We start from the raw sequence: 15,115 nt of genomic DNA on the forward strand, positions 1-15,115 counted from the left end.
TGAGAAGCGGTGAGAATACGAGCCACCAAATGAGAAGCGGTGAAGATACGAGCCACCAAATGAGAAGCGGTGAAGATACGAGCCACCAGATGAGGAGCGGTGAGAATACGAGCCACCAAATGAGGAGCGGTGAAGATACGAGCCACCAGATGAGGAGCGGTGAAGATACGAGCCACCAGATGAGAAGTGGTGAGAATACGAGCCACCAAATGAGAAGCGGTGAAGATACGAGCCACCAGATGAGGAGCGGTGAAGATACGAGCCACCAGATGAGGAGCGGTGAGAATACGAGCCACCAGATGAGGAGCGGTGAGAATACGAGCCACCAAATGAGGAGCGGTGAAGATACGAGCCACCAGATGAGGAGCGGTGAAGATACGAGCCACCAGATGAGAAGCGGTGAGAATACGAGCCACCAAATGAGAAGCGGTGAGAATACGAGCCACCAAATGAGAAGCGGTGAAGATACGAGCCACCAGATGATGAGCGGTGAAGATACGAGCCACCAGATGAGGAGCGGTGAAGATACGAGCCACCAGATGAGGAGCGGTGAAGATACGAGCCACCAGATGAGGAGCGGTGAAGATACGAGCCACCAGATGAGAAGCGGTGAGAATACGAGCCACCAAATGAGAAGCGGTGAAGATACGAGCCACCAGATGAGGAGCGGTGAAGATACGAGCCACCAGATGAGGAGCGGTGAAGATACGAGCCACCAGATGAGAAGCGGTGAGAATACGAGCCACCAAATGAGAAGCGGTGAAGATACGAGCCACCAGATGAGGAGCGGTGAAGATACGAGCCACCAGATGAGAAGCGGTGAGAATACGAGCCACCAGATGAGGAGCGGTGAAGATACGAGCCACCAGATGATGGGCGGTGAGAATACGAGCCACCAGATGAGAAGCGGTGAGAATACGAGCCACCAGATGAGAAGCGGTGAGAATACGAGCCACCAAATGAGAAGCGGTGAAGATACGAGCCACCAGATGATGAGCGGTGAAGATACGAGCCACCAAATGAGAAGCGGTGAAGATACGAGCCACCAGATGAGGGGCGGTGAGAATACGAGCCACCAGATGAGAAGCGGTGAGAATACGAGCCACCAAATGAGAAGCGGTGAAGATACGAGCCACCAGATGATGAGCGGTGAAGATACGAGCCACCAGATGAGGAGCGGTGAAGATACGAGCCACCAGATGAGGAGCGGTGAAGATACGAGCCACCAGATGAGGAGCGGTGAAGATACGAGCCACCAGATGAGAAGTGGTGAGAATACGAGACACCAAATGAGAAGCGGTGAAGATACGAGCCACCAGATGAGGAGCGGTGAAGATACGAGCCACCAGATGAGGAGCGGTGAAGATACGAGCCACCAGATGAGGGGCGGTGAGAATACGAGCCACCAGATGAGGGGCGGTGAGAATACGAGCCACCAGATGAGAAGCGGTGAGAATACGAGCCACCAAATGAGAAGCGGTGAAGATACGAGCCACCAGATGATGAGCGGTGAAGATACGAGCCACCAGATGAGGGGCGGTGAGAATACGAGCCACCAGATGAGGGGCGGTGAGAATACGAGCCACCAGATGAGAAGCGGTGAGAATACGAGCCACCAAATGAGAAGCGGTGAAGATACGAGCCACCAGATGATGAGCGGTGAAGATACGAGCCACCAGATGAGGAGCGGTGAAGATACGAGCCACCAGATGAGGAGCGGTGAAGATACGAGCCACCAGATGAGGAGCGGTGAAGATACGAGCCACCAGATGAGAAGCGGTGAGAATACGAGCCACCAAATGAGAAGCGGTGAAGATACGAGCCACCAGATGAGGAGCGGTGAAGATACGAGCCACCAGATGAGGAGCGGTGAAGATACGAGCCACCAGATGAGAAGCGGTGAGAATACGAGCCACCAAATGAGAAGCGGTGAAGATACGAGCCACCAGATGAGGAGCGGTGAAGATACGAGCCACCAGATGAGAAGCGGTGAGAATACGAGCCACCAGATGAGGAGCGGTGAAGATACGAGCCACCAGATGAGGGGCGGTGAGAATACGAGCCACCAGATGAGAAGCGGTGAAGATACGAGCCACCAGATGAGGAGCGGTGAAGATACGAGCCACCAGATGAGGAGCGGTGAAGATACGAGCCACCAGATGAGGAGCGGTGAAGATACGAGCCACCAGATGAGGAGCGGTGAAGATACGAGCCACCAGATGAGAAGCGGTGAGAATACGAGCCACCAAATGAGAAGCGGTGAAGATACGAGCCACCAGATGAGGAGCGGTGAAGATACGAGCCACCAGATGAGGAGCGGTGAAGATACGAGCCACCAGATGAGAAGCGGTGAGAATACGAGCCACCAAATGAGAAGCGGTGAAGATACGAGCCACCAGATGAGGAGCAGTGAAGATACGAGCCACCAGATGAGAAGCGGTGAGAATACGAGCCACCAAATGAGAAGCGGTGAAGATACGAGCCACCAAATGAGAAGCGGTGAAGATACGAGCCACCAGATGAGGAGCGGTGAGAATACGAGCCACCAAATGAGGAGCGGTGAAGATACGAGCCACCAGATGAGGAGCGGTGAAGATACGAGCCACCAGATGAGAAGTGGTGAGAATACGAGCCACCAAATGAGAAGCGGTGAAGATACGAGCCACCAGATGAGGAGCGGTGAAGATACGAGCCACCAGATGAGGAGCGGTGAGAATACGAGCCACCAGATGAGGAGCGGTGAGAATACGAGCCACCAAATGAGGAGCGGTGAAGATACGAGCCACCAGATGAGGAGCGGTGAAGATACGAGCCACCAGATGAGAAGCGGTGAGAATACGAGCCACCAAATGAGAAGCGGTGAGAATACGAGCCACCAAATGAGAAGCGGTGAAGATACGAGCCACCAGATGATGAGCGGTGAAGATACGAGCCACCAGATGAGGAGCGGTGAAGATACGAGCCACCAGATGAGGAGCGGTGAAGATACGAGCCACCAGATGAGGAGCGGTGAAGATACGAGCCACCAGATGAGAAGCGGTGAGAATACGAGCCACCAAATGAGAAGCGGTGAAGATACGAGCCACCAGATGAGGAGCGGTGAAGATACGAGCCACCAGATGAGGAGCGGTGAAGATACGAGCCACCAGATGAGAAGCGGTGAGAATACGAGCCACCAAATGAGAAGCGGTGAAGATACGAGCCACCAGATGAGGAGCGGTGAAGATACGAGCCACCAGATGAGAAGCGGTGAGAATACGAGCCACCAGATGAGGAGCGGTGAAGATACGAGCCACCAGATGAGGGGCGGTGAGAATACGAGCCACCAGATGAGAAGCGGTGAGAATACGAGCCACCAGATGAGAAGCGGTGAGAATACGAGCCACCAAATGAGAAGCGGTGAAGATACGAGCCACCAGATGATGAGCGGTGAAGATACGAGCCACCAGATGAGGAGCGGTGAAGATACGAGCCACCAGATGAGGAGCGGTGAAGATACGAGCCACCAGATGAGGAGCGGTGAAGATACGAGCCACCAGATGAGGAGCGGTGAAGATACGAGCCACCAGATGAGAAGCGGTGAGAATACGAGACACCAAATGAGAAGCGGTGAAGATACGAGCCACCAGATGAGGAGCGGTGAAGATACGAGCCACCAGATGAGGAGCGGTGAAGATACGAGCCACCAGATGAGGGGCGGTGAGAATACGAGCCACCAGATGAGGGGCGGTGAGAATACGAGCCACCAGATGAGAAGCGGTGAGAATACGAGCCACCAAATGAGAAGCGGTGAAGATACGAGCCACCAGATGATGAGCGGTGAAGATACGAGCCACCAGATGAGGAGCGGTGAAGATACGAGCCACCAGATGAGGAGCGGTGAAGATACGAGCCACCAGATGAGGAGCGGTGAAGATACGAGCCACCAGATGAGAAGCGGTGAGAATACGAGCCACCAAATGAGAAGCGGTGAAGATACGAGCCACCAGATGAGGAGCGGTGAAGATACGAGCCACCAGATGAGGAGCGGTGAAGATACGAGCCACCAGATGAGAAGCGGTGAGAATACGAGCCACCAAATGAGAAGCGGTGAAGATACGAGCCACCAGATGAGGAGCGGTGAAGATACGAGCCACCAGATGAGAAGCGGTGAGAATACGAGCCACCAAATGAGAAGCGGTGAAGATACGAGCCACCAAATGAGAAGCGGTGAAGATACGAGCCACCAGATGAGGAGCGGTGAGAATACGAGCCACCAAATGAGGAGCGGTGAAGATACGAGCCACCAGATGAGGAGCGGTGAAGATACGAGCCACCAGATGAGAAGCGGTGAGAATACGAGCCACCAAATGAGAAGCGGTGAAGATACGAGCCACCAGATGAGGAGCGGTGAAGATACGAGCCACCAGATGAGGAGCGGTGAGAATACGAGCCACCAGATGAGGAGCGGTGAGAATACGAGCCACCAAATGAGGAGCGGTGAAGATACGAGCCACCAGATGAGGAGCGGTGAAGATACGAGCCACCAGATGAGAAGCGGTGAGAATACGAGCCACCAAATGAGAAGCGGTGAAGATACGAGCCACCAGATGAGGAGCGGTGAAGATACGAGCCACCAGATGAGGAGCGGTGAAGATATGAGCCACCAGATGAGGAGCGGTGAAGATACGAGCCACCAAATGAGAAGTGGTGAAGATGCAATCCACCAAGCACATGGCAGCAGAGTGAGAGATGATACAGAGTGGATAAGAGAGGAAGAGAGGACAGGTAAATAGGAGATAAGGGGAAACTATAGAAGACTAGAAGCATGGAAAGAGGACAGGAGATAATAGAACGTGAGAGGAGGAGAGGAAATGACATACAGGAAGAGAGAGGAAAAAGAGGGAGAGGTAAGAAAGAGAGGAGTCTGGTAACCCTAGGACAAAATAAAATGTATGCACTCACTACTGTACGTCGCTCTGTACGTCCCCTTATCACCTATTAACCTGTCCTCTCTAAATTACTCAAATGTTCATGTGAAATGTAGCACTGCCGCTGTCGAAAAACACAACCCCAGCTAATGTCGACCAGATGTGTCTCCTTCCCCTGGCGCTGGAATGCAAATGTATTGTTAATGGGAGCAAAACAGACAAAGATTAGGAAGTGCTGGTGCGCTGTGAGCTGCACATTCCGCGGCAACACAAATATTGAGCTAAGACTAATGTTGCACGAATTAGGATTTTCGCAGGATTACAGTGCCTTTTGTAAACTTGAATAGACCGCTTTACTTTTTCAACATTTTGGTAGGTTACAGCCTTATTCTAAAATTGGAGAGGAAAAATCTACACACAATACCCCATAATGACAAAGCAAAAACAGGATTTTAGACATTTTTGCTAATTTAAAAAAAATAAACGGAACTATAACATTTACATAAGTATTCAGAACCTTTACTCAGCACTTTGTTGAAGCACCTTTGGTAGCGATTACAGCCTCGAGTCTTCTTGGGTATGACGCTACAAGCTTGGCACACCTGTATATAGACAGGTGTGTGCCTTTCCAAATCATGTCCAATCAATTGAATTTACCACAGGTGGACTCCAATCAAGTTGTAGAAACATCTCAAGCATGATCAATGAAAACAGGATGCACCTGAGCTCAATTTTGAGTCTCATAGCAAAGGGTCTGAATACTTATGTAAATAAGGTATTTCTGTTTATCTTTTTTATAAAACTGTTTTTACTTTGTCATTATGGGTATTGTGAGTAGATTATTTAATACATTTTTAGAAAAAGGCTGTAACGTAACAAAATGTGGAAAAGGTCAAGGGGTCTGAATACTTTCGGAAGGCATGTGTTCTTGCGGTTTAGGCACGCACGATTCCGTCGGCATCGGAGAGGGGTTTAGTCGGTTGGCGTTTAGACAGCTCGGTGATTAACACACAGAGAAAGTCAAAATGAGTAGTGGTGGGGATTACACAAACACATCCCCAAAATTAGGCATGAAAAATGGACCTCAGACTTCAGTCAAAGTGAATTATTGAATTACAGATGGACAGCCAACGAGAGAGAGAGAGAGACGGAGAGCTGTGCCCATGGAGACAGGAGCCCAACATTGGGAGCCGAGCATCTTTTTAATAAAGGTAATGCTTTTATGTCACAGAGTCAGACAGAGTCAGACATAACATGAACCACACACTCCACTTAGAGTAAAATACATTAGGCGGTGGATATTAATGTTGTGTTTCCTGTGTCCTGCCAACAGTCAATCAGTCTGGTGCCTCACCTGTCACTGTGTCACGGTCTCAGAGGCATCCCATACATGTAATGACTGTGACTCACCCTGGCACCACATAAATCAGGCTGGTGTCAAAGCAGGCCATCTATACGCCAATGATTGCAAAACAAGATGTGGCTCAAGGAGGGAGGAGAAAACCATCAAGAGTAAACACAAGACATGCCAAAACGGTGGGAGAAAACTAGGCAGAGTGTTAGCAGCCAGGTCAAATACTGGCCTATGACACAGGGAGGGGGGAAACTAGGCAGAGTGTTTACAGCCACGTCAAATACTGGCCTATGAGACAGAGGAGGAGAAAACTAGGGAGAGTGTTAGCAGCCAGGTCAAATACTGGCCTATGAGACAGAGGGGGAGAAAACTAGGCAGAGTTTTAGCAGCCAGGTCAAATACTGGCCTATGAGACAGAGGAGGAGACGCCAAAATCAGAGAATAAGGAAAAAAAATAAGCAGGACTCCAAGACTTTTTGCAAAAGCTGGTCTGAGCCACATGGCCGAAAACAGCTCGACCTTGGAACAGGACGCATGCTGGTATGTGTCAAATGAAGGCAGAAAAAACAGAGAGTTGCAGGGAACGGGCCACATAACGAAGGCCAAACGAAGGTGCCAGGGAGCTATGGATCAATCAAGGCATTGTGGAAGACGGTACTCGGGTTAAAGTCAACGAGCAGAACAGAGTCACACAAGCCCAAGGTCGCAGAGGGTCACCAGGGGTCAGGAGAGGGGATGCCTTCAGAAAGTATTCATAGCCCTTGACTTATTCCACATTTTATTGTGCTCCAGCCTGAATTCAAAATTGATTAAATAGATGACAAAGTGAAAACGTGTTTTTAGAAATGTTGGCAGATGTATTGAAGATAAAATACAGATATCTAATTTACATAAGTATTAACACCACTTTTTAGAAGCACCTTTGGCAACGATTACAACTGTGAGTCTTTCTTGGTTAGTCTCTAAGAGATTTCCACACCTGGATTGTGCAACATTTGCCCACTATTCAAGCAAACTGGTTGTTGATCATTGCTAGACATCCATTTTCAGGTCTTGCCATAGATTGTCAAGTAGATTTAAGTCAAAAGAGTAACTCGGCATCCCAGGGACATTCACTTTCTTCTTGGTAAGCAACACCAGTGTAGATTTGTATTTGTGTTTTAGGTTATTTTCCTGCTGAAAGGTGAATTCATCTCCCAGTGTCTGGTGGAAAGCAAACTGAACCAGGTTTTCCTCTAGGATTTTGCCTGTGCTTAGCTGTCACGTTCTGACATTAGTTATTTTGTTTTGTCTTTGTTTTAGTATGGTCAGGGCGTGAGTTGGGGTGGGCAGTCTATGTTTGTTTTTCTACGTTGTATTTTGCGTTTGGCCTGGTATGGTTCTCAATCAGAGGCAGGTGTCGTTAGTTGTCTCTGATTTAGAATCATGCTTAGGTAGCCTTTTCCCACCAGTGTTTCGTGGGTGATTGTTTTCTATGTCTGTGTGTTCCACACGGAACTGTTTCGGTTTTTGTTTCGGTCTTTCACATTTTGTATTTGTATAGTGTTCCGTTTGTATTATTAAAATGGACACATACCACGCTGCAAATTGGTCCGACTTCTCTTACTCCTCATCAGAGGAAGACGAATCCCGTTACATTAGCTCCATTCCATTTTTATCCTGAAAAACTCCCCAGTCCTTAATGATTACAAGCATACCCATAACATGATGCAGCCACCACTATGTTTGAAAATATGGAGATTGGTAGTCTGTAATGTTTTGTATTGAATTTGTATTCAGGGCAAAAGTTAATTGCTTTGCCACATTTCTTGCAGTATTATTTTAGTGCTTTTTTTTGCAAACAGGATGCATGTTTTGTAATATTTTTATTCTGTACATGCATCCTTCCTGTCACTCTGTCAATTAGGTTAATACTGTGGAGTAACTACAATGTTGTTGATCCATCCTCAGTTTTCTCCTATCACAGCCATTAAACTCTGTAAATGTTTTAAAGTCACCATTCAATGTCTGTTATTTTGTATACATTTTTTACATCTACCAACAGGTGCCCTTCTTTGTGAGGCATTGGAAAACCTCAATGGTCTTTGTGGTTGAATCTGTGTTTGATATTCACTGCTCGACTGAGGGACGTTACAGATAATTATGTGACTTGTTAAGCACATTTTTACTCCTGAACTTATTTAGGCCTGACATAATAAAGGGGTTAAATACTTATTGGCTCAAAACATTTCAGCTCTTAATTTTTTATTCATTTGTCATTAATTTTGAAAAACATCATTCCATTTTGACATTATGGGGTACTTACTGTGTGTAGGCCAGTGACAAAAAAAAATCTATATTCAATCCATGTTAAATTCAGGCTGTAACATGTGGAAAAAGTCAAGGGGTGCGAATACTTTCTGAATGCACTGTATGGGCGTCACTCTCTCTGCCATGGTCTTGGCCAGCAGAACAAGGCTACAACAAGAACCAAAGGGCCCAAATTGGACATGTGTTCACAGTTCCCCAACTAGCCAACAGCCGAATGAAGTGACTACAAAAATAGGACCTTTTCTTCACGGCTGCCGAGAGAAACCCAACATTCTTATTCTGATGGAGGGGAAAAGAACATCAGGCATTTGTCATAACTTTAATTTGGAGAACCGCTTGGTGGAGACCAAGATTTTTTACAATAAGGGGCTCTTAAATTGAATCAAGTGATCAAGTTCAAACAGTTCCAAGGACTGAACTTAATGCCATAAAATGGTTACAAAAAGATTACATGCTTTTCATATTTACTGCATTAATAATTGGGTATATCAATGCAATGTTTAGCTTGTGCAACACTACTTAATTATCCACTACCCGAAAGAATCCTTTAGACTGATGATACTCAACTTGAATAAAAACCACATGGTCAACTAAATCTAGATATCTAGAGTCTTGTACAGCAATATACATTTAGAATGACCCATTTATACGGTAACCACTGTTGAAATGACCCATTTTATACGGTAACCATTGTTGGAATGACCCATTTTATATGGTAACCATTGTTGGAATGGCCCCTCCATCACCCACAAAACATAATGAACAAAGACAAATTCACATCCGCATTGAGGAATATGACAAACCCCCCAATTTCCTGTTCGGCTTCCGAACGCAATCTCTTTGGCTGCCGAGGCCCAACCCGAGGCCCATTTCAGGAGAGTTGCTGTGTTTCTCATCAACTGACCTTAACCTATCCCCACCCTCTCTTTCGCTTCTCACTTGTACAACAGCTATCTCGTGTCCGAGGCATTTCATCTTGGCCTATATCTGTGTTGTGGCCGGTGTTCTGCCAGATGAACAGGCTCCACCAGTGTGTGTGTGTTGCCAGAACAACAGAGTGGCTCCAGAGGGAAAGAAGCTTTCCAACACGCTCAGGGAGGCTGATCAAACACAGCAGTAGTGCCCCTTCACTAGGGAAAGAGAGAGAATCACAGTCCTGGGAAAAATCCCCCCCACAAACACACACATGCACAAACACACACACGCACACGAATGATGGCTGTTTGGTATTCATCCAGACAGTAATGTGCTTCACTTATTACGCTCTCCCGGAGCTGCAGGGTCTAATTTAGTGCACCTGGAAGTGAGCAGCCAACAGCCCCCCTGCTATAAAATAGGAAGACGGATTGCAGCTCTCCATGCTCTGAGAGACCAGCGCACTGGAGACAGTGTGTGTGTGTGTTTTGATGACCAAACATATCCCCAAGATGAGGAAGGGTGGAGTCTTTGGTTGGATTACTGAGGATTAACATGTAATGTTAAGGAGTTAAGAGCTTACACTTTCACTGATTGCCTATGATTACACAACTTTCTGTTGTGGTAACCAAACTGCCCCAGCAATTCTCTACTCTAGCCCCAGATAAGTTCAGTGTAAGCCCAATTTTACCCCAAAATATCGGAACAGGACAGAGGAAAGACAGCAGAGTATTTGGAGTGAGTTTATAAGACAAAGTTAAAGTATTTGTTTCTTCGGGTTCTGTTAGTCTTGTCATTACTCTTCTGTAAGTTCCTGGCCTGTATTGCGCTGTATTACATCAGACATTGATAAGGGTGTTGGAAGTTTAGGGTTCCCATCTAAATCCAAATAGACCAGGGCCCAACGTTTCTCTGTAGAGAGATGATGAGCTCACCTGATCTGGCTCGCAGTTGGCGTTGTGCTGCTGCGACGTGTCTTTCACCTGCTGCTTCTCCTCCAGACTCAGGCACAGCAGCCACGTGACCAGGCCCGCCACGAACATGCCGATGTCTGGGATGAACACACGGATTCCGTTTCCTGCATCGGCACCTCGGACACTGCACGCATGGACAGAGAGAAAGAGGGAAAAATGGTAAGCAAATCAGGACAGATGAGATGAGGATAAATGCTTTGAGTGTTATTCTGTCATTTTCAGATGCAGTAGCCTGTATTGCCTGTACTGTATTGTTTTATAAGGTTTCCTGTAAGTTGAGTGTCGATATTTGACGCCAGCATTGATAAAATGAAAACTGTACCAATTATGCTTCAATTGTACATTTACAATCTATGTCTTTACCACGAGACGATGGTAAACACAATGTGGTGTGGTTAAGAGCTAGTTTATATATAATGCAAAACATTCCTCTTAATGGCTTTTATAGATCATAACAAAGTAGTGTAATCGTTAAATCGTTTACAGTCTGAATTCCTCATCTATAAATATATGGGTGCAGTATTTCCTCTTATACCTGACTGGTAACAAAATGAAGGCCAACCACATTCATTCATATTCCAATATTGTTGACAGGAATTGTTTTCTCACACAAAACACGGTGGATTGGCTATTGAAGTAAATCAGAGGCTCAATGAGGAAATCAAAAATGTAAAGGTAAACAAAGTAGGTATAAGGAAATGGCTATATAACGTCAATGTACAGCCGGTCTATACATTGTGTACTATACATTGTGTACTATACATTGTCCTATACATTGTCCTCTACATCGTATCTATACATTTTGTCCTATACATTGTGTACTATACACAGTGTTTTAAAGGCCTTTCTCAACCCACACCAATAAAAGCATGGCCTGTATTACATTTTTAACAAATGTCATAAAACATGTGCATTCAAACTTCCAAAACCCCCTTCGAGCTAAAATAACGCCTGAGATGAAATGAAGTTTTTACGGGTGCCCTTTGCTCAGTAGTGCACTGCACTAGCCTCTTAAAATACACTGAAAACATTTTTGTTCCACAGAAAAGGCGTGAGTTATTCCCACTGTCCGCCCTGTTACAGCGCTGGTCCGGCTGGTTCTTATTGCCCATGCTCTGGAACTGTATGCTGTGCTGTGTCCGTTACAGTGGGCCCAACTCTGGTCCTCCTCTATTGGCGCAAAAAAACATCTTGAGTGAAATGAAACCATCCAATCTTTCCCATGGCCTTCTTTCAATGCCACCGCCCCAACCCCAATTTCAATTGAAAAGTGTAACTTCTCAATTTTTCTATTTGCTCAGGTTCAAAGCAGTGAGTAGCAACACTAGGTAGATGTGAGAGAGAGGAGAAAAGTTTTTTTTTTAAACAGCTGAAGTGACATTTTCAGAGAAACCTTTTGAGCTACATTTTCTGTTAGTGAATTTGGAGTGTGGGCGCACAGTGCTGGCTTCTGGCTGGTAGGGAGCTTTTCATAAGAGGCCGATGTGGGAGCACACAACACAGTACACCCTCTATGAACCAAAGACAGCTCAGGAGGCTGGTATTTCTGGTGAGTCATAGTGCAATGCACTCTGGGAGACTGTGTGATCGGGGTGGGACCTAGACATGGCCAGAGGCACGGCCAGGGACACCGTGGGAGAGCACAAGGAGCTTCACATTAGTGATGATGCTCCGAAAAAGAGCCAGGTCAAACAAGAAAAAACAAATCTACATATTAGTGTGTAAACAGTCAGTTAGTTTGGAAGGGATGACCGAGTCTAAAGGTAGAAAGACTGATAGTGAATCGGATTCTGTTATCAGTTTGAAGGCGTCAAGGAAGGCACTTTTAAAAAGCAGGTAGCCATTGCACAGGAACCTCTCCCCAAGAGGCCAATGGCAGTTGGGCCCCTGTGATGGCATGAGAAGAAATGGCTGTATAATCTCAGGATATTCAGGATATACTGCCACGAGCAGCAGATATCTCCGTAGACAGGATTTCTGACACAGTATAGCAGTAGATGGATATCCGAGTTTTCGCATGCTTGTTTTGCTTTGTTGTTGTGTTGCATAAAACTTTAAACAAATGTTTGGATTCCCATGGTGCTCACTCCGCATGAAACCCTACTGTCAAAAGCGAGCGGCCAGGGGAGGGCACAAACGCTTTGAACCGAGCGATATATGCCTTCGTAAAACATTCATAAGCTGCAGACGGCGCTAGTTAACACACTAGATAAAAACACATGAAAAAAACGGGGGCCCAAACAGCAGAGTCAACAAAAGCTCTTTGTAATGAAGCCTCTCTGTGTCTAAACGGTTTGCTTCTCTCTCGCCGATTAAAGCGTCTTTCATCTCAGTCTTGCTCATAAAGACAGAGCTGTGGAGTTGAGAGCTGGCAACAGAAACCCTTGCACATGGCATTGATTTGGGACCGAAGATAATAACGGGTGTGATAAATAACCACCTTTAACCATCTCTACTCCAGGAAGCGGCATTAAAGGGTAGGCCATCAAAGTGGCTTGATGAACTGTTCAGATTTAGCCTGTCAGTCTCATCTCTGAAAAGATATCTTGTTTTCATAGACAAAGAAAAAAACATAGAAATGTAACTGGTTGATGGATAGTGACAGGCTGCTACCGAGAGTGAACAGAGTTGTCTGTTGACTGGCAGTTAAATTCGGAAGCCATAACAATATGTTGCACTAGCTAGCGAGCTAACTCGATTAAGGTATTATGAGAGACTAACTGGCCCTGGACTTGAGGCTTTGAGGACACACTGGCACGTCTATCAATGGGGCATAGGAGTAGACTATGGGCCCCTGGCTCTCTAGGGTGCCCGGCAGGGCTCTAACACACCAAGGTGCCAGGGAGGGAATAGACAGCTCAGAATACGGCCAAGACGAGGTTGTTCAAACTAATACACACAAACCTGGGATATGGAGTTCAACCTGAATCCTAGAAAGTCTTCAACACAACTATTTGCATTTACAGTAACTTAACCATTTCAAAATAAGCATGTCATCTAGTTTTGAAGATATCAAAACTACCCACATCAGAATAGACAGAACTTCATAGAGGCCTAATAATAATAATATGATTTGAATAAAATTACTGTAATAACAATGACAAACTTAGAATGATCAAGGATCTTGACTCTAGATCTTAGAAGATTATTTCTCTTGGTGTTTTTTTAAATTGTTAAAATAGCTTAGAAGATCCTAAAAGATCTTGGAGGACTTTGCGTTCACCTACTTCCACTATTGTACCTTTTGTTTGCTCTACACCACCCAGTATCACCCAGTATCACCCAGTATCACCCAGTATCACCCAGTATCACCCAGTATTCAGTCAATGCATGTTCCATCAACTGTACGTTAAGAGATGTTGGATGTAATGAGGATTTGTGGGATACATTTTTCATCCATTATCCTTTGTGTGTGTTTGAATGCACATCTTAACCACAGAGGAGATTACTTTCCCATTAACCCTAATTAAAACATTCTGCACGGGCATGCCAGCACGTCACTCGACATGCCAAATGTATTTAATTCGCAAATCCACAAAAACATGATCTGCTTTCTCCCCTCTTTCAATCACAGTCAACTACAACTCAATCATTCAACAACTTGCATTGGGACATGGAACATGTTAACAAATGCACTGTGAAAACTCATTAAATACCATTTCCCAAAGAGGAATCTCATTAATTCATTGATTTCGGTACCAGAACACCCCATGAGAGTGATAATATGGAGTCCATGACCCAATAATGACAGACCACTAAGATCATTGACTGGAGGACATCTGATAGAATAGCTTTGAAATTCCTGACTGAACGTATCTCAACGACCTAGCGGGATATCTGGTTGTCCCATAATCCAATCAGATCTCTCGTGCAAGTTCCTAATGAATTATCGCGGGTTTCCACTATTGTTGCGTCCAGGGCCATCAAATTGAATCAACTTGTATTTGTCACATGCGCCGAATACAACAGGTTACAACCACCACAGTGAAATGCTTACTTACAAGCTCTTTCCCAACGATGCAGAGTTCAAGAAGAAGAAAAAAATATGTAAACACATGAGAAATAAAACATATAAGAATGAAGGAGTACCAATACCATATCAATGTGCAGGAATATGTGGTAATCTACATACAATACACCATAATGACAAAGCAAAACTCTTTTCTTTTTTTTAGCTAAATTCTTACAAATAAAAAACTGATATCACATTTACATAAGTATTCAGACTCTTTACTTTGTTGAAGCACCTATGGCAGCAATTACAGCCTTGAGTCTTGGGTACGAAGCTACAAGCTTGGCACACCTGTATTTGGGGAGTTTCTTCCATTCTTCTCTGCAGATCCATCAAGCTCTATCAGGTTGGATGGGGAGCGTCACTGCACAGCTATTTTCAGGTCTCTTCACAGATGTTCGATCGGGTTCAAGTCCAGGCTCTGGTTGGGCCATTCAAGGACATTCAGAGACTTGTCCCGAAGTCACTCCTGCGTTGTCTTGGCTGTCAGGATGCACCTGAGCTCAATTTCGAGTCTCATAGCAAAGGGTCTGAATACTAATGTAAATAAGGTATTTCTGCGTTTTGTTTTATATAAATTTGCAAACATTTCTAAAAACCTGCTTTCACTTTGTCATTATGGGGTTTTGTGTGGAGATTG

At 45.7% G+C, this 15,115-nt stretch overlaps 1 protein-coding gene across 1 annotated transcript in view; it reads right to left on the reverse strand.

Annotated features, from left to right (window-relative positions):
- Positions 1-15,115, reverse strand: part of LOC118382724 (piezo-type mechanosensitive ion channel component 2-like) — a 174,297-nt gene that overhangs the window by 86,084 nt on the left and 73,098 nt on the right. Inside the window, exon 5 of the mRNA XM_052504202.1 lies at positions 10,425-10,587. Within this exon, the coding sequence (XP_052360162.1) occupies positions 10,425-10,587 (163 nt within the window). The remainder of the gene's footprint in view (positions 1-10,424; positions 10,588-15,115) is intronic.

This window comes from Oncorhynchus keta, chromosome 4 (genome assembly GCF_023373465.1).
Source record: "Oncorhynchus keta strain PuntledgeMale-10-30-2019 chromosome 4, Oket_V2, whole genome shotgun sequence".
Lineage (NCBI taxonomy): Eukaryota > Metazoa > Chordata > Actinopteri > Salmoniformes > Salmonidae > Oncorhynchus > Oncorhynchus keta.